At 30.4% G+C, this 20,364-nt stretch overlaps 2 protein-coding genes across 3 annotated transcripts in view; one reads left to right on the forward strand and one right to left on the reverse strand.

Moving 5' to 3' along the window:
* LOC129919010 (protein ABHD18) overlaps positions 1–11,353 on the reverse strand; it is a 31,111-nt gene extending 19,758 nt beyond the window's left edge. The window contains exons 1-2 of the mRNA XM_055999808.1: positions 11,249–11,353; positions 11,049–11,156 (exon numbers count right to left, since the gene is read on the reverse strand). The gene's annotated coding sequence lies outside the window, so the exon portion shown is untranslated. The remainder of the gene's footprint in view (positions 1–11,048; positions 11,157–11,248) is intronic.
* On the forward strand, positions 1,724–19,670 carry LOC129919009 (huntingtin-interacting protein 1). 2 transcript variants are annotated; one of them, XM_055999805.1, is made up of 10 exons: positions 1,724–2,176; positions 10,039–10,077; positions 10,139–10,207; positions 12,448–12,869; positions 12,938–13,677; positions 15,261–15,370; positions 15,583–16,320; positions 18,074–18,542; positions 18,609–19,010; positions 19,075–19,670. In XM_055999805.1, the coding sequence occupies exons 3-10, from the start codon at positions 10,175–10,177 to the stop codon at positions 19,560–19,562; spliced, it is 3,402 nt and encodes a 1,133-aa protein (XP_055855780.1). In that variant the 5' UTR covers positions 1,724–2,176; positions 10,039–10,077; positions 10,139–10,174; the 3' UTR covers positions 19,563–19,670. The 2 variants fall into 2 exon arrangements, with proteins under 2 accessions (XP_055855780.1, XP_055855781.1); XM_055999806.1 differs by having other exon boundaries at positions 1,724–2,173; positions 10,038–10,077.
* The last annotated feature ends 694 nt before the right edge of the window (positions 19,671–20,364 follow it).

The following is a 20,364-nucleotide window of genomic DNA, read 5'->3' on the forward strand; positions in this document are numbered from 1 at the left end:
TAATTCAAGCTACAATAAATTAATTTAACTTAAAACAGCTTATTATGGGGATGATGGGGAACCAAAAGAGAAGAACTGGAGAGAAACATCGGCATCATCATTCCAGAAAACATAGTCGAAAAGTTGCTAGCTAGCGAACAAAAGTGGGATATGATCTTCACATACACCAACCACATTCTCAGAAGGAAGAAAAGAGAAGAATAATACCGCGTTCCTAACATATCCTAACCTAACCTTGCTGGTATGTTACTATAAGGTTGAAATCTCTTGGAGAGTCTGGCACACGGGCAGCTATAGATACCTCCTTATAGTGCGTAACGCATTCCTCAGTAGCGAGTAACATAAGGGTTAGAGAATTTTTGGATCATTGTTTAACAAAACCGAGGGTTGAGTTTTCGTTCACAACAAAATGAGACAAAATCTCGAACCGATACAACACTGGGAATGGGTTGATTGTAGAAAAAGTAGTATCGGCGAGGACATATTAGGGGTATTCATGAAACGGGGAGAAATCGGCTAACGCGATAGTCCATATAGTTGATAGTCAAAAAACGATAATTGTGCCCCTAAAATCGTCGTTTTTGATAAATCAACTATCGACTATGAGCGTTAACCGATTTCACCTCTGGTAAACGTGGTAAAGTGGTAAATATGTCAAAATTTTGTATGAACTTGACAGTTCCTTTACCAAATTTTCCATATTAAAGATTTACCGTTTACACCGTTTTAGAGTTTACACCGTTGCATGAATACCCCTATTATTCATTGGCATAATAACGTTAATAACGTTTGATTCGAGACAATTTTTATAACACCAAACTAATTTTTTTGGAGTAGTATCTTAATGTACTAGATTATCTACTAATGAGTAAACTACCACCTCCAAAGGAACGGGGCTAATGGTAAGACGAGGAGCGGGCCTAAATGTCTTCCCTGGTGGACCCCGAATATAGCGAAAAATTGGTTAGAGAAAGTATTTTTAAAGAGCACATTATCCATGTTCTATTGAAGGTGGTAGTTTACTAATAGTATAGATATATTATATAATAGTAGGTATATATAATAGTATATAGTATATACATATAATAGTATAGATGTTTTGGTTAATCTAGTACTATCATCTACTCATGGTCTTCTTCCCGAGTGCGTTCCATTGAAAGTCTCTTGTAAACTACTAAGTAGTACTTTGCCACCTCCCAAAGGAACAGGGCTCTATTATCATTTTTAAAAACTGTGCCCTTTCTTTTTGTACTTTTTTTTACAAACAAATTGCACTAGCGGAAAAAAAATATTTTCACTTTTGTACTTTTGCTAAAAGTGTTTATTAGCCCTGTTCCATTGGAGGTGGTAGTCTACTACTAGTAGATGTTTTGGTTAATCTAGTACTATCATCTACTCGGGAAGAACAGCATGAGTATTACGATTTGTATTGAATTCGTTGAAAGTGCGTTCCATTGAAAATCGCTAGTAAACTACTAGTAGTACTTTGCCACCTCCCAAAGGAACAGTTGTAGTTCAGACACGATTAAAAAAAAAAAAGAAAAATCGCTATTGGAAAATCGCCTTGTGTAAACGTCAGCCGAACTATAGTAGCCTGTTCGTGTATACTGGAATACACTACAGTGTGTGCATGGTCTTAAGTTTCCATGATTCCATTTTCATTTTCCATTAAATGTTTGACAGGTGCAATTTTTTACTTCATGCTGCTCTCACTTCACTCTTGCTTTTTTTTTCCTTTTATAATTAAATAAAAAAAAGAAAAACATAAAACGGGGAGTGTTTATACTAAAAAAGTGTTGTTTTGTTAATATTTCTTCAATTTTTCCTTAAACATTTTTCACTTATCTCTTACAGTCTATAAACAAACCGAAAACCAATACAAAATAGTACATAAAAAAAAATAAATTGAATGTAGTTTGTTATTGAAGATTAGATACATGTCGAATACCGGAAGTGCATTGCATTTGGAGTGGACTGATCTCTGATGGTCTCAATAAATTTTTATTTAGTGCAACACAAATTGCAATTTTCATTTGACAAAAGTGAATTGTTAAATTTATATAAACAATAAGTTTGATAACTTTGCATAGTTTTATATAAACTTAAAAAAAATCTATGCTAGATTCGCATTGCATATTTGTAAGAAGGAAGCACCACCGCTGAGGACCGTCAGGTTGGAAAATATAAAAAATCTATATTAATTAAATTAACTAATTTGTTTTAAAGCTTTAAAATATAAAAATAACTTTCATTGCAAAACAGGTTTATGGTTTACATATTTTCAAAAAAAAAAAATTATTAATTTGTGAAAATGAAAGGTAGATAGATTGTAGCCTATATAAACTTGGTATAAGAGTACCTAATTTTACGTCCCACACCTTTTTTATTTGCCATTTGGCGCTGCATTTTGTTGGAAATTGACAGGTTAACCCACATGAACTGAACCCCACCTCGAATCGTGCTCTGAATATAATTTAAAGACTAAATACGTGTATCAGCAGACGTAAGACAAATAATTAAGCAAAGGACACAATCACTTCTTAGTTTTTAAGAAATTCTGAAAATAAATATGTACTAAAAAGTGCCTCCACGCTTTTCGCTTTATTATTCTATTTGTATACCTATTTGCAGGTGTATAAACACCAACGTTTGATATTTGCTTGAAATAGACACAAAGTCTTTCTCAACCACAAGTTTTAATTATTATTAGTCATAAACTTTTTTAAAATTTATAGAGCGCAACGTTGCACAGTATGCTACAGTGCATAATATTAGATCACAAAACAAACCAAAACTAATGCAAATCAAGGCAAATTCGCAATTAAGTGATACTGTGGACTCATAGGTAGGTATCAGGTATTCATACGTTTTCTCGGGAAAGTCGTAGTATACTTTCTTTGTCGGGTTACCTATTTTTTCAAAATTTCTCATGACAAAATGTATGCACTTCGGGTATTCTAATAAATTTCATACCCTAACAAGGGTTGGCTCATTGAACTTTTTGAATAGGTGTTAGAAGGTTCTCACATCCAAACCGAGTTTTGTTTTTGTTTTAAGACAGTTCTCTATTGTATAGAAGTTACCTCTCACATATCGTCACCCTAGAAATGGGTTGCCGTATACAGGGTGTCCCAAAAGTAATGGATCAAACGAAATATGCTGATAGGCCAACTTAAGGGCTCTCAGAATTTGGTAACTTGTTCATCCCAAATCCTTACGGTTTTCGATTTAATGCAGTTTTTGTGAAATTTCGAAAAATGCCGACTTTGCATGAGTATTTTGCTTCCTCCGCTCATAATTGATTTTTGTTTTTTACAATTATTCCACTAAAACATTGCCTAATAATAAAAAATAATTAATTAATCAAAATATTTTTTATTTCATACGCCATTTCGCTGCAAATTAATTACCAGTTCCATGTTTTATAAAAACTCAATTTCTTGCTTTTATTTCAGAGCAGCATCCCGAAAAAAATTTGCATGGTGTGATACTGGTTTATTATTTTAAAAACTTGCCGTGTTATTGCAGTTTTCAAAAATGCATAAAAGTTTCCAAAGTTGTAATTAGAGCAAAAGATATTACAATTTAAATGCAACAAAACAGGGTTTTTCAGAGAAAAATAACCAACAAAAGTCGAGACTTTTATTCAAAAAGAAATAAACAAACAACAGTCGAGAAAATGTGTTTATTTTTCTTTGTTATTTTTCTCTGAAAAGCCCTGTTTTGTTGCATTTAAATTGTAATATCTTTCGTTATAATTTCAACTTTGGAAATTTTTATACATTTTTGAAAACTGCAATAACACGGCAAGTTTTCAAAATAATAAACCAGTGCCACACCATAAAAATTTTTTTCAGGGTGTTGCTCTGAAATAAAAGAAAGAAATTGAGATTTTATAAAACATGGAACTGTTAATTAATTTGCAGCGAAATGGCGTATGAAATAAAAAATATAATGATTAATTAATTATTTCTTATTATTAGGCAATGTTTTAGTGAAAGAATTGTAAAAAACAAAAATCAATTATGAGCGGAGGAAGAAAAATACTGTTGCAAAGTCGGGATTTTTCGAAATTTCACAAAAACTGCATTATATCGAAAACCGTAAGGATTTGGGATAAACAAGTTACTAAATTCTGAGAGCCCTTAAGTTGGCCTATCAGCATATTTCGTTTGATCCATTACTTTTGGGACACCCTGTATACATATTAAGCTGTGCCATTTTGAAGGCAACTTTCGTTTTTAAAATAAAAAACAGGCTCAATATTTTCGAAAATATGAAGCAAATAGTCTCTCAAAAAATGAGCTCTTAATATTAATATTTAGAGGTGCCTTTTCTAATTTTCTATTTGCCATATAAATAACATGGGAAAAAAATCATTTTTCTTTTTTATAATTTTTGTAACTTTACAATAAGGCATTGCAAAAATTAACTGTAATATTATTCTTACAGTAAATTGAGCCAGCGTTACCGTTGAAAATTTTTGAAAGGTCGCTAAAAAAGTCGCTTTCAGAAAAAAAAGGTCGCTAATCTGAAAAATTGACAAAAAGTCGCTTTTTTTTCGAAAAAGTCGCTATTTGAAAAAATAAAGTCGCTAAACCGTTTTCATATGTTTTTACATAGAGAAATAAACACAAGTTCTTTTGAAACAAAGTTTTTATTAACAACAAAAAATAACAAAATTAGAAACTAAAATAAAACAATCTTCATTTTAGGAACTTAAATTTAGTTGGACGCTACGCTTGTACCGTTAACATTTGAAGTATGAAACATTTAATTTGAACAAGAATACAATATTAAATGAAAAAAGGCTTTTAAGCTTACCAATATATTTTTTCCCATTCCATTTCCATTAAAAATTCCATCTTTTTGTTGGGAATGTGGAAGCAGTGCAAAAGAACAAACCTACCTACACACATGCAATGTAATGGACTTTGAGTTTGAATTGAGGTTGTGGGTATGGAAATGGATGAGTTAATGGGTAGGCTCCCGACAAACAATTTTTGTTTTATAAAGCTTTACAGAAGCAATTGTTGCTTCTGTAAAGCATTATAAAAGCAAAATTGTTAGTAGGGCTTTTTTCTTTTTTAACTCAGAAAAAAGCTGTGAACAGAGCCAGAACATTCTGAGCACGCTCTGAACAGCCTCTGAACAAAGCTTGAACCTGAACACTTGTCTATTTATTTGTAATTTTCTTCTACAGAAACAAGAAATAAAATTTGAAACTTAAATCAATATAAAAAAAAAATAGAAAGACTACTGCACTCTTGTGCCATTATTCTATTTGTTTGAAATTTCTTTTAATTTCACTTGCTAAATGCTTGTGTTTAGCATTCAACTCGGTCTGCTCAGTTATTTTATTCTGAGTCCATCGATCGCTCTCTGAACAAGCTCAGAACGAAAAAAGAAACACATATTTGAATCTCTAAATTCTAAATGTTCCGAGGTAAAAAAGAAATACAATTAAAAAAAAAAAAGTCGCTATTATGAAATTGCTGAAAAAGTCGCTTTGAATAAAAAGTCGTCGCTTGGTCACTAAGGCTTCAAAAAGGTCGCTAATAGCGACTAAAGTCGCTTAGCGGTAACGCTGAATTGAGCGCTCTAAAAAATATCTTCAAAATTTTTTCATAGAGTGAACCGATTTGAAGTTATTCAAACTTAAAGTTCAACATATATGAAATTATGACTTTTTTGGGTAAACTATTGACTGATTAAAAAAAATTATTTTTTTGTTCTTAGTTATATCGAAAATATTGTTGGAAATGACAAAAAAAAGATACTGTAAAAGTTACAGCCCTTAATTATTAAGTACTGCCGCATCGCAAATTTGTATTTCCTATATGATTTACATGAGAAAGATTCTGTTTTTGGGTTTGGAATTTTATAACTTTTAATGATTTATCAAAAAGGATAGATTTAATCATTTTCTTGTAATAAATTGAACGTTCTGCAAGAATGCTTTTTTTGAATTTTTTTGAAAAACCAAGTAATTTCAAAAAATTGAAAAAAATTAAGAAAAATCGCATTTTATATTTTAAAGTTGAAAAACTTCGAAACGGAGCGGTTAACCAAAAAAATTAAAAAGAGCTTTTCCAACAATATTTTCGATATAAGTATGAACAAAAAAAATAATTTTTTTTAATCAGTCTATAGTTTACCTAAAAAAGTCATAATTTCACACATATGTATACAGGGTGTCCCAAAAGTTAACGTCGAAACTAAAACGGTAGATAGGGTAGGTGGTGACAGTTATCAGAAAAATAATAAAAAAAATCGCAGCCATATATTTTGGGAGTTATGGACATTTGAAAAAAAGTCGAAAAAATGGTCACCCTGTGACGGTTTTTCATGTGCCGTGACTACAAATCTTAATTTTTCTCATTTTTTTCTTTTGTTACGGAACCTTGAATAACCCTGCTATCAAATGCATTCAAAAATTTTAACTCAGCTGTATCATTTTTAAAGAAAATATTACTTTTTTACCCAACTTAGTACTAAAAAATTTTACATGACTCTAATTCAATGAGCCGTAGTGTAAAAAAAAATGCACTACAATGTTTCGGCAAGTTGCCTTAAAAGTTGGTGTGTTCAATTCTCTTTTCAAAATGGTATAACATTGTTGGGAATATTCCATAAATAACCGAGATCATTTTTTTTTATTAAGAAATCCGACTTTTTTATGAGGTAATTTTTCCATATTTTTTGAGTTTTTGTAATCTGAAAGGTTCTGAAAGGTTCTGAAGGAAAGGGTCACTACCTTGTTGCAAAAAATCCGGCTACTCAAGTTGGTTCCAATCTCCATAGATGCACAATGGACCGAACATCGAATTCGAAGTATCTTTTTCCCAAAGGAATCCAGGAAGCTTTTATCCGCTTTTGTCAATGAGACTAAGATTCGAAAAGGTTTAAGAAAGAACCGTTAATTAATGAAAGCAGTCCTATGATTACTTCAGAAAAGTACATCAGTCTGCCTATCTGTAAAATATAATCCTTCTCGTTGAATCAAAACTGAATTTATGCAGTAAAATTCTCATAAAGAAGAAGTTTTTTTTTAACAAAACTCTTATCATTCTAATCGTTTTAAATTGATGGGCTGAGAGTAGAGAAGAAGTTTTCTGCGTGTTGCAGACGAAAATACAAAGAGTCCTCTAATGCAGATTTAGATCAATCGCACCCAAATTGATGTGCGCATTTTAAAATATTTAGATATGGATGGTTTAATTGTAGGGATTTCTTTTCTAAGATTGATACACAAATTTGATTGTAAGCATTATATTAAGTAAGTAAAGGTGCCATAGGAAGCAGCTTTCAGTGATTCCAAATGATAAAAACTAAAAGAAAAAAAAAACATATTTTACATTATTAAAACGCGGTTAAGTATAAACTTAACCGAAAACCCACACAAAATAGGTGTATGAAGACATCAAAAAATGTTATGATTCATGGATAGAGAAGAAGCTAATGACGGGCAATAACCTAATTCATTATTATTATTTACAGTCACATGGGACTGCAGATTTAAAAACATAAAAAGAGTTCATTAGTCCTACAAATTCAATTTATAGTACAAACAAGATTTCCAATAAATAAGAAAGTTTTGTTTTTATTTTTATTTACCTCTTGAATGAATCATTCAAATTTATTATGACAAAAAAAATATTATCTATTTATTGCACCTGACCTAGCTTATCACTGTTTTTACCACAATATTCATCCAACAACACAGGCGTGACAGCATAATTGATTTTATTTAAACTTAAAAATACCTCATAAAATTCTCTATCACTATAGTTTTGATATACCTATGCTCTTATAAACGCATTTTTTAATTAGTTTTCGTTTAGAAAAATTCATTTTGATCTCTTCTCTTTGTTAAAACTATGAAAATAAAAAATATATTTTCTCTTTGGAAACAAAAAAAAAAATAATAAATAAACGAAAAGAAACATTTCAATAAACGCCAATATTTTATCAATAACTGATAAGATACCAGTTATCGAAACCAAATAAATTGGAGCTTTGGTTTCAACTTGTAGGGTTTATTTTTGTTTTATCAATTAGAATGGTAATCCAAGACAGGTGAAAGAGTCGGTTATAGTTAATAGTACCGCGGGGGCATTATTCTGAATTTTCTAAGGAACGGTAAGAAATTTTAATCATTTAAAAGTATAAATTGTGTGTGTGTGCAAATGGCTTTATATTCCTTGAAGCTATTTATAAATAAATTGCAATAAAGATAAAATTGTAATTTTTTCTTCTTCTTCTAAAAAACGTTCAATTTATTTTCGTCATTTTACCTTCAGTTCAAAAAAGTCGTGGGTATTTCCCAAGAGAAATAGTGTGTATATAAAAAATAAATTAATATTATGATGAATTGCTTCAGAGTTTTTGTTTGCTAAATGCAGGCAAAGGACAAAGTTGAAGAAATCATGTGATGAACTCTATACATGTTTTTGAATCAAACAAATGGATTATTTCCCAGTTGCATATTGTATTCTGTTTGTTACGCGGCACATAAATATTGAATAAATAACTCTTTTGGCAAGTACGACGATGTATGATGCTGTATGTTTGTTATTAGCTTGCTTAAATGGCACAAATGGAACAGTTTTGTTGGTATCCCGAGTTCATAATTTTGTGGAGACCAATCGGCTTAGAAGATTTTTAATTGTCAAATTTCTAATTCCCACAGACCGTAAAACAAGAATGATGTGTGGATTCTTCATCTTAGAAACCTATGTCTGATTTTTATGTTGTTTCGTGGAAATGGCTGTTCTTTCTTTCCTTCAACACTCACAACTACTATTGTGTTCAGCAAGACAGGTTGCATGAGACCATTACCCACCCGACAATTATTTCAACTTTATAAAAAGCTTTTTCCACTCGTTGATACCATGTTTTGTAAACCTATTTGTCAAAATACAATCAAATTTACAAAAACGGAAAATGCATTCTTCGAACATTGGTTCACTTTGAAGAGAGCAATAAAGTCTTAAGTTTTTGAAAAAAATCATTTTTAACAAAGGCTGTTGATTTCTGGGGATAAAAATTTTCTATAGGGAGAAAAGGAGATTTAAACCTGGTTTCCATATTTCTTTCAAGAGAAATTCACGATGTCATAATAAATTTCAGAGGATATTCATATAAGCAGAGAAACAAAGTCCCCTTTAAAGATTACCGAACCCAATTTTAACAAGTCGACCATCTACAGTTTTATTTATTTTATTTCTTTTTGAAAGATAGTTACATTCAAAATAAAAAGTTTAAACAAAGGCTAGGCCTATTTATGTAACTTAAACTACACTACCATTTTTCAAAAATTACAACAAGTAATTTATAATAATGAATCTGTTAATAACTTTTTATCATTTACCTTTAAATGAAACCTAACATTGTCAACACTTATAGGTATTATAAATGACCAATTGGTATAATTGACCATACAAAAAAAAAATTAACGATGTGAAAAAATAACCTGCTTTTGATACATTCCGAACGACCTTCATTATTTCCAATAATAAAAAATATAAATAAAACCAGTCAAGATAAAGTGATGGTAATAGATATCCACTGGCAGGTGATTCTTAGACTGGTGATGCCCATTATGTGTAAACATTTTTATGTGGTTTTGTTTGTTTATAATAATTTATCTCAATCTTAATTTTATGCTTGTATTTATTTTACTATGACTCAAAGAAGTATTTTTTGTTTGATTGGCTTAGGTATGTTTTAATCAACATTTTATTGATGACTATGATAGTAAAAATGTCAAATGTGTTATTTATAGATTTCCTCAATTTATTTTACGAAATTTATTATACTACTTTTCAGTCATAATGTCTCTTTAATAGTTTTTTTTTTAATATCAAGGATTCAAGGGGGTTGACATTTTTTGTATGTTTGTTTATCCAAAGCGTTAAACGCTTTTGAACTTTGCGACAGAATGCAAACAAATAAAATAAGTTAACCGTTTAATAGTTTTATCGGAATCTCCATTAAATGATGTCTTTTATGTTTTTTCTTTTTAACTTTTTTAGGTTTTTTTTCTGGAAGTCAACATATTCGCCTAAATTCAAGGTAAATCTTTTGCGTTATAATGATTGACAAAAAAAAAATGTATATTTAATTCTTTTTACAGTTTATAGCCCATAACAAAAAAAAATAAAGCATCATCATGTCACTAAACGACAAAGTATTCTTTCAATTGGTAAGTTTTTGTTTATTAAATCAAATCTAAGTGAGCACAAAGAAAAGCAAGAAAAACACTGCTAAAATAACTGATCGATCTATCCAACTTCTTTATCACTTTAACCCAAATAAAAAAGGACATAACTTGAATTTAATGATCTCAACAGTACGAATAAGGTTTTGGAAAATAGTTCAATCAAATTGGCCGAGTAATTGCTCATTGTTAAAAATTCGACATAGAGAAAGCCAGAAACAATTTGCAGCACTTTATTGCAGGCAAAAAAAAAATTTATGTCCTGATGGATAAAATATTAATTTATTTAGTACAAACGGTGGTAAAAATGCTATGAGTGTTGGTCTTACCACCGTCTGTACCAAATAGAATAATTTTTGAACTGTCAGACCATAACATATTCCGATTCAATGTATTATTTTTGACATAAATTACATGCCGTTCAAAATAATAGTATAAAAGTGAACTTTTCACTATACTTATTAGATGGCATGTATTCGGTTTTGTAGTTCAACAGTTTAATATTGGATAAGTAGAAATTAATGATTTGATTGAGTTAAATTTTTCTTTTTTTTTAATTGCAAAGACAATTTGAAAATCTAACGATTTTTAATTTTTTTTTTAAATTTACAATATAAACCCAATATCATACTTCAATTGTAACGCAAAACTACGCTAGTAAGTTTTATTAAGTGGGTTTCAAATTATGACGGTAAATGTTTCCAATATAACTGAATATTGGTGAACGATTGGCTCTCGAAATTTGCAGTTATAACCCCATTAACCCCAACCCAAATAGAAATGTTTTCTTTTAAATTTAACCATTAATATGATAATATTAACTTACCAAATCTGTTCCATATTTTTGCCAGAGCACCATTTGATAGCTCTCCAAGTTCACTTGATTAAATAGAATATATTCACATTTTTTCCGTGAGTTTTCGCCTCTCTTTTCCTTTTTTGTGAAAAAAAATTCCTGTTAAAACTAATTCAGACTTAAATATACATGTGTAACTACATTTACATAATGCAAATAAATTAACTTACACTTCTCGAAAAGCAAATAACCATTAATTTAAAGGCATTTTAATTTTTTTCTTGAATTTTGAAGCAAATAAAATGTTAACCATATTTTGAACAAATTTTTGAAAAATACTTGAGATTTTTTCTCAAAGCAAAACTACCCAGTAAAATAAAACAAAAGTGTTTGTTTAAAATTTTGCAGTTCCTAACATGCACCTTAAAAGCATTAAAACTTTTAATTATTTGTTTTAAGGAAATATATTTAGAGAAGTAGATAGCGCATTAATGACTAATGATGATCACCCCTTGAGGCGGCGCTACTATTCAATGTGGATGTTGCCCTCACTTACAAGTTTCCCGCTAGCTGGACCTTAATTCGTTAGGTTAGATCAATGTCGTTATACAACCTTTGGTACCAGACAGCTGGCAAAGTAAAACATGAAGTTTTAACCCTCTGTTGGCGCACCTCTTTTTTGCGAATTTGGTTTATACTTTTTCATATCGCTAGAACTTTTTTTGGTCTCACTATTTTATAGAGAATCAAATATGAAATTGATGTAGAATTTTCCGAGGAATTCGAATATTGTATTTACAATTCTTTTTGATAAAAAGAGTTATTTCAGGCTAATTTAAAAAAATCCAAGAACTCGGAACATAAATCTATTTATTATTTTAAAACATTATATTCTACTATTAGACTTTAACTACACTTAAGAGCAAAAAAACGGAATCAAAAAAGATAATTTTTATTTAAAACAAAAATTGCAATGGATAAAATAATGTTTCTTCAAGTTTTATGGTCTCATTTAAAAGCTTGAATTTTTTATTTTTAATTGTTGGTAAAAACTTCAAAATGCATACGATAGTATCATAGCTATCTGTCAATAAATTGCACTTCATTTTTTTCTAAATGTTAAATTTTCTTGATATTCTCTGCTTCAATTTCAGTTTTTTTTTCCTACCGTTACTATTGACGTTATCTGTCAATAAATTGCACTTAATTTTTTTAAAATGTTAAATTTTCCAGATACTCTCTGTTTCAGTTTCAGTATTGTTTTAAAGTTCCTAGTATTGATTTAAAGCCTTTGTTTCAAGCTTTTTAATGGTGCAATTAACATTCATGTATGTCAATTACATCCTGGCCAATTAACGTTTTAAAAAAAACGCAAAAGTTTGATTCCATTTTTTTGCTCCTAAGTGTATTATTTATTTTACTTTTACAGTCAATTAGTGTAAGCAAAGCTCTTAATCCAATGGAAACACCACTTAAACTCAAACACGCCAGATCGGCTATAATATCAACTCACCGAACCAAAGAGACAAAATCATTTTGGGCTGTTGTGACCAAACAACCATTGATGGAAAATCGATTTACAGCATGGAAATTTTGCCATCTAGTACACAAAGTATTGCGTGAAGGTCATCCAAGTGCACTTAAACATTCGCGCAGTCATAAACAAATGATACACGAAATGGGTAAACTTTGGGGTCATTTGCAAGATGGAGTTGGCAATTGCATACAATCATATACTAAATTGATTGTAACCAAATTGGATTTTCACGATAAAAATCCAAATTTTCCTGGAAGCTTAGTGATTGATTTTAAGGATCTAGAAAGAGTAGCTGGAGATGATATTAATTTTTAGTAAGTATTTTTGTTTTTCTTTGGGAGTAAAATTTATTAACAGTTTTTTTGTAATTATGTTTTTACAGCTTTCAATTAGGAGTTGAAATTTTTGATTATCTTGATGATATAATTGCATTACAAGCCAAAGTTTTCACATCGATCAACACATATAGAATGTCTTCGATGACCCCACAAGGTCAATGTCGCCTAGCACCATTAATACCGCTCATACAAGACTCCAATCCTCTCTATGATCTATCAGTTCGTCTTATGTTTAAATTACACGCTAACTTACCAAATGATATTTTAACTGGACACCGTGATCGTTTTCGAACAGTTTTCAATCAATTAAAAACATTCTATGATGCCGTCCGTCCGTTGCAGTATTTTGCTGATTTAATACAAGTTCCACATTTGCCGACGCATGCTCCAAATTTCTCATCGAGTGTAGATTTTGGAAGTTATGTACCACCAGTTGTGGTTGTTCCACCCGAACCAGAACCGGTTGTTGATAATCTTGTGGATGTGAGTGTTGATCAGATGCAAAACAATCGACAAGATACACCAGAGACTCCACAACAAATTGATTTCGAACGATTACTACAAGATCGTGAGGAATTTATACGTGAGCTACAATTTGAAATTGAGAGATTGAGAAACTGTGTGAAGACCATGACAATAACTCAACGTGATGAATTAAATAATTTGGAAGAACAAATTTCTAGATTGAATTCAGAATTAGCTAATGCTAATGAGGAGTTGGTAACTATGAGAATTTTAAAAGATGATCTTGAATTGAAGCTCCAAACTGCACCGATTTTAGAACGTAAGTAAAGCACATGCAACAATAATCAAATAATTTATATATAATTTAGGTATGTGGTACTTGCGATATACATATGTGTGTAATATAGGGTAATTTAGGATTCGTAAAAAAAATCTAACTCAAGATAACAATCAAACATGACATTACGATGTAAGAGAACGCTAAAAAAGTGGGTCTCGCAATTCTGTCTGTGTGTCTGTCTCTACAGCCCAAACTACTGAAGCGATTTGCTTCAAACTTGTGACTCATAAGTTTTGGGTGATTCCCTAGAGGGGAGATTGAAAGTTATATTTTAGGACCAAAGTTAACGGTAGTTGCCATATGACCAAAATGGAAAACCTGTTTTTTCTCAAAAACGGCTCTAATCAATTTTTTGAAATTGGGTGTATCTACCACTTGTTTTTATGTGTTGAATAATTAATTCTTAAGAATTGCATACCAATTCTTTTTTGACACATATTTTAAATTTTTAATTTAATAAAAACTTAAAAAAAACGTTCCTACAATTAAAAAAAATTCTTTGTTATACAAGAAATATAATGGCATATTTAATTTTGTGATTTAAACTATTTAAAAAAGGGTTTTCCTTATTTTAAAAACAATTTTTAACCCATTTTTACATTTTTTGTAAAATTAATAATTAAATATTAACATTATTAAAAGTTTATAAAAGTTTAATGTTCTTAGAAACTTCTACCATAAGAGCAAGTACGTGCGACTCAGTCGTGCATTTTTTTTTTATTTTTGTGCTCATGTGGGTTCCCATTTCCCAATGAGTTGTGACCTGTTAGGATTTCAACCAAAAGGAACAATTGCGGTTTGGTTAGCTTAAGTATAATATAAATTTGTCTCTTAGAAAAGGTTGGCCAAAAATTCAATGTGTTTCACAGGCTGATCTGTCAACTTTCGATCAGTCGATATGGACTTCGTGTCAATTGAGAAAATGGCTTTGATTGCCGCCTGGCTTGTGCCCTTGGTAGGAAGTCTGTTAGGGTCTTTAAGGACTTGGCGTTATTTCACTTTCAAAATTTTTCTCAAATTTCGTTCGCCTAGCACTTGCATACGTTTCACAGTGTTAGATAATGTAAAAAAAACATGTTTTAAATCAAATTAACGGCAGCTGCGGTAAAAATGCTTCGCATGATTATCTGATCTGATGATTATGTCAAAAATACAGCTGGAAATGTCCTGCTGCTGAAATCAAATGCAACGTCCCTTGCATTTGGTTGGAATTAGACATTGAAACATTCCAGGAAGCCTGACGACGCTTTCTGAGGTAAACCCGGCGAACGCACATGTGCAGCCTTAACGTAAAGCAGTTAAAGAAAAAAAAAGCAGCATATCCGTAAACTGTTCGGTGTTTTCAATGGGCAATAAAATTGCCTCGAGCAATCAGTGGATCTAATACAAAAATGCCTGTTTCAAATGGAAACCGTCCATTAGTTCATGATAACTTTGACATGTCAAAATCAACCAGCATCTACTGGTTATGCCATCTATTAAAAAGCAGGGGGAACTTTATTGTGCACCTATTCATATAACTGGTACAATTTTTATTTTGATATTTTTTGTTTTTCTTCCAGAGAAAGCAACAGCAGAACAAGAAAGGGCTAATATAACAGAAGAAAAATTCACCAAACTGAAAAATATGTACACGCAGATTCGCGAAGAGCATATTAATTTACTGAGGCAGGTATGTTTATTTTTAGATCGCAATATGAAAAATTTTAAATTGAAATTGGTAAAAGCTAAAAATCATAAAGTTCAATGGTGGGGATGGGCATAAATCATTAAATTCACTTTATCTTTATTCAAATCATCCATAAACCAAATTTACTATTATTTTCTAAGCCGATTAACATTTTATATAAAAAAAAATAAAAAACAAAATCAATTTATTTTCAGCATGCAGAAGCATCCAAACAACTTAATACAATTAAAAAACAAAATGTCGAACTTGTTGCTGAAAAAGAATTAATCAAAGTTCAATTAGATGAATTTGCCGAAAAGCAAATTGAACACGAACAAATTCTAAACAAAACTACAGAATTAGAAAATCAAACAAAAGACCACAGTGTCAAGTATGAGAATTTATGTGAAGAACATGAAAAACTACAACGCCGATTCGATGATCTACAAGTGGACAAATCTGCTGAAATAGCTGAACTCAAAGAAAAATCTCATTTGTTAGAAATTCAAATTGCCCAAGCTAAATCTGATGCTAATGCTTCTTTGGAGACAATTCATCATGAATTGTCATCGAGTAGAGATCAATGTGTCCAATTAACTGAACAATTGAAATGTTCAATTGAAGAAAAGAATAATATAGAAATGCAATTGCAACAGGCAAATAGTGAATTTAAAACAAAGAATGAAACATTAAACATTGAAATTCAAAATTTGACTTTAATGAAAGACGAACTTCAGTTATCACATGCGACGTTAGAAGAGAAGACCAAGGAACTTGAAAATGATCTTAAACAAAAAATTCAACAACTTGAAAATTCAATACAAGAGAATAGTATTAAAAATGACGAAGAAATGAAGGCCTCTAAACTGCACTTTGAAACAGAACTGGAAGAGAAAAAAGCTAAGGTTATAGAAGTAGAAAAAGAAGTTTTACGGAAAAATGAAGATCTTATGGTAAGTTTTTTGTATTTATTTCACGAATCACTCTCAATCAAACCTTCGCAAGTGCAAATTATTTATCCTCATTTGCGTCTTTTATTTCATGTAAGATAGTTTCTCATTTTTTTGCTTACAAAAATCTGATTTTAGGAACTACTATCGTTCGTAACCCTGTTTCATATGTATATTTCTTTACCTTATGTATATTTCTATACCTAGCTCTCTTAGTCTTTATTACAGAAACGTAAGGGCATCCAAAATATCCACTGTGTTTCAAAACTTCCAATATTTATAACGTTTCATTCCTGACTCAACCTAATCTCACTTTTGATATTCTTAATTCTGAACTCTTCACAACCGAGTGAAACACCCAAACCGTGGTTGCCTTATTGTTGTTCGTTAAATGGATTTTTAATACAGACGTCTCCATCAAGGTCAACCTCTCAAAAAAAAACAAATTTTATCCTCTGCTGTTATATTTGACAGGCTTAAAAAATCCCGCCCTTTCAACTTTCTGTTAATGCCATCGATTTCCATTTTGAAGCTGCACATCCTTATAGTGTAACATTAGTTTTGAGTGACTACGTTAGAAGATCAGTTGAATCGTTTATTTTGTTTATTTTGAAAAAGAGATAAGGCCATTTTGTTAAATTGTTAAGGCGAAGTTAAAATTACATACAACTTGCTTTCTCCTCAAAATAAACGATTCAGTTGTATTTCGTAACTCTAAATGTATCCTTTGATATTAAAATTTCGGACTTTATGTAGTAGAAAATTTTCATTTCTTGATCTGATTTTTGCCATTAATTTTGTTAGTTTCTGAAAGTTTTTCTCAACCTTCGATCGTTTCTTGGTATATTGCTGACTTCTTCACCACTTCACTTCCTCCCCACCGTCATATAACAAAGTATTGTGCCAATTACGGAACAAACGTAATAAATTTTGGAAAATCTAACTGCCAAATCTGTCACAAATCACTCCAGTTATAACAATTCATATAATCTTTTCTTGGATTTTATGAACTCCTTTAAAATATTAAACTTACCAACGTAGAAAACAACTCCGTAACCCTAAATGATTCTTCAATTTAATCAACATAAAAACAAATTCAAACGAACTTCCTCAGGCTTTGTTTTCTCCAGGTCCACTTCTAACAATACCTATCTTTTCTGATTTTTAGAATGACTCTTTCATTATCCCAATTCATAAAAAAAATATTAAAAATAAATTCGCAAATTATAGACCGAAAGCTAAACTGTTCCCAAACTCTTTGAGAGTTTACTTTATGACTAAAGGCTTAACTACATTCACCACTTTTTGAAAAAGTACAAAAGTGAAAATATTTTTTTTCTGTCTAGCGCAATTGTTTTGTGAAAAAAGTATACAAATTGTTTTTTAGACCAAAAAATAAGCTTTCTGCATCATTTCTTTTAAATTTCTTGTCCGAAAATCTATACAAAAATGCGTTTGAAAATTTTCACTTTTGTACTTTTTCACTTTTTGAGCCAATGTAGTTAACCCTTAAGTCTATTTTCACTGTAAGTCCTTATTCTCACCCGTCCAATTCGGATTTCTTTAAGGTAGAGTAGATCTACGACTACTTATCTCATTGAATTTGTCTTCTGAATCCTCCAAAACTATCTTAATCGCTTATTTAATTGGTGCGAAATATTGACTCTGCTTTCCTTCGCAGGAAACCTAACCTAAACACAAATCCACATACTTTGTTTGCTTTTTCTCATTATTAATATTTTGATATCATTCACAGACAATAAAATCGAACTTGGAAAGATTATCCGAAGAAAAAACATCCATGGAATGTGATTTGCAAGATTTACTCCATCAGCAAGCAGAGCTTGAGAGTAAATATAAAAAATCCCTAGAAACAATTGCATCACTACAATCATGTATATCAACTACAAAAATTCATGGTGAAAGCGCACTTCGTGCTCTCTTAGAAGCTTGCATCAGATCTTCTGAGAAATTAGCAATTCGTGCTTATACAGAAAAAGAATTTTCAAATGTAGCTGGAACTTCTACTTATTTCATGATGTTAGCAGAAGAATTACAAAATACATTAAACGAACTTCAAATTGTCTATGAAAAGTATGCAGGTGATAATTCAGCAGTTGAAGGATTTTCGAGAAAAATTGTCCTAACTGGACATTTATTATCTATCATTCAAATACAAGGAATGACTGTTTGTAATACATCGGCAGATATTGAAGCTGGTGAAGGTACGAGGACATATACATTTTTTTTTGTAATCGAGAATATTTGTTTAATATATCTTTTCTTTCTAGAAATCTGCAAAAAACTTAAAACATTAGATACAGATATTAATGCAATGTTCCAAACACTTCTTCAACTATCAGAACCTTCCGTGGTTCTACCAAAAATAGTTGCTCTAAAAGAAAAACTTACAAGTATAACAGGAATGATCCATGATTTAAGTACCAAATCCGATGCTACCGGTCAGTTGGGTGATTTAGTTGAATCTGAATTAGCTACAATGGATAAAGCAATTGAGGAAGCAGCTTCGAAAATAGTCGAACTTTTATCCAGTTCACGAGCATCAGATTCTGGTATCAAATTAGAAGTCAATGAACGTATTTTAGATGCATGTACGAATCTAATGCAAAGTATTCGACTTTTAGTTCAGAGAGCAAAATCATTACAAGCTGAAATTGTTGTACTTGGCAAAGGTAAGACTCACTATTTTTATTCAAAATTGATCTTTCATTCAAATTTTTGTATATTTCTTACCAGGAACTGCATCAGCCAAAGAATTTTACAAACGAAACAATCAATGGAGTGAAGGTCTAATATCGGCATCAAAAAGTGTAGCAACTGGTGCTAATCTATTGGTTGAAGCTGCCAATAAAGCTGTATCAGGAGAAGCTAAACATCATTTAGATATAATTGTAGCTGCTCAAGAAATAGCAGCTTGTACAGCTCAATTGGTTGTTGCGAGTCGTGTTAAAGCACCACGAAATAGCCAAAAATTAACAGATCTCTCAAATGCATCACGTAATGTTACCCAAGCTACGGGTACTGTTGTTGCTACAGCCAAAGACTGTAGTCAACATTTAGAAGATTCAAAAGATTTTGATTTAAGTAAATTGACAGTACATCAAGCAAAAACATTTGAAATGGAAATTCAAGTTAAAGTATTAGAGCTCGAGCAGGCTTTACAAACTGAACGACTTAGATTAGCTGCATTCCGTAGGAAAAATTATAGAAATGATTGTGATTAATTTTTTTTACTATTATTGTATTCAGTATACGTAAAAATATACATCGTTGTTTGTTTTTAAGCATTTATTTAAAAAAAAAAAATCATTTCATGTCTTAGAAAAAAAAAAGAAATCATCTTAAAAAAAATATTGAAAGAACAATAAGAGAGCTCTGTTGTGTAAAATATGGTTACTTTTTTTGTTTTTTTTTTTTTATGTTTAAGAAAAATTTAAATTTTATATTTAAAATAAAAAAATATATAGTTATTATATTTTTACATAATTGTTAACACATCGAAATTATTTTTGCAATTTCAATTTTTTACACAAAACATACCGACTTGTTATGTTAGGTATTATGTATTTACTCGTATATTGTTCTAAATATTTAAAATGACAACATTGTTTATCTATTTATTTATATATATAAATATTAAAAATTAAATTAAAACGAAGCAAAAAAAATGTATACCCAATTGTGAATGATTTGTTTGAAAGTTAAAAATATGTACCTACCTATTTTAATGTTAGTTTTCTTTTCTTTTTTTTTTGTATAATGTATTAAAAATAAACTACTACATACAAAAGACTGCCAAAAATCAAAAAATTTAAAAATTGTACATCAAAAACTAATTCCACATACTTTTTTTTCCAAAGTAAAAAGGAACAAATACATTTATGGCAACGAAATAGATTTGTAAACATTTTTTTTTCATATTCTTATATTACAAATTAAAATTTCGAAAACAATCACTTTATAAAATCATCAAATTTATTTGCAGGGTATAATTAAATTTTATTAAAAAAAATAATATACAACTAC

The sequence above is a fragment of the Episyrphus balteatus genome, chromosome 4, assembly GCF_945859705.1.
Source record: "Episyrphus balteatus chromosome 4, idEpiBalt1.1, whole genome shotgun sequence".
Classification (NCBI taxonomy): Eukaryota; Metazoa; Arthropoda; class Insecta; order Diptera; family Syrphidae; genus Episyrphus; species Episyrphus balteatus.

What these genes read in the sequence shown, in the direction of transcription:
- LOC129919009 (XM_055999805.1), top strand. Translation starts at nt 10,175, where the DNA reads ATGTCACTAAACGACAAAGTATTCTTTCAATTG. An exon ending in ACAAAGTATTCTTTCAATTG is followed by an intron (nt 10,208 to 12,447) that starts GTAAGTTTTTGT and finishes TTACTTTTACAG; the next exon opens with TCAATTAGTGTAAGCAAAGC. An exon ending in GGAAAAATGAAGATCTTATG is followed by an intron (nt 16,321 to 18,073) that starts GTAAGTTTTTTG and finishes TATCATTCACAG; the next exon opens with ACAATAAAATCGAACTTGGA.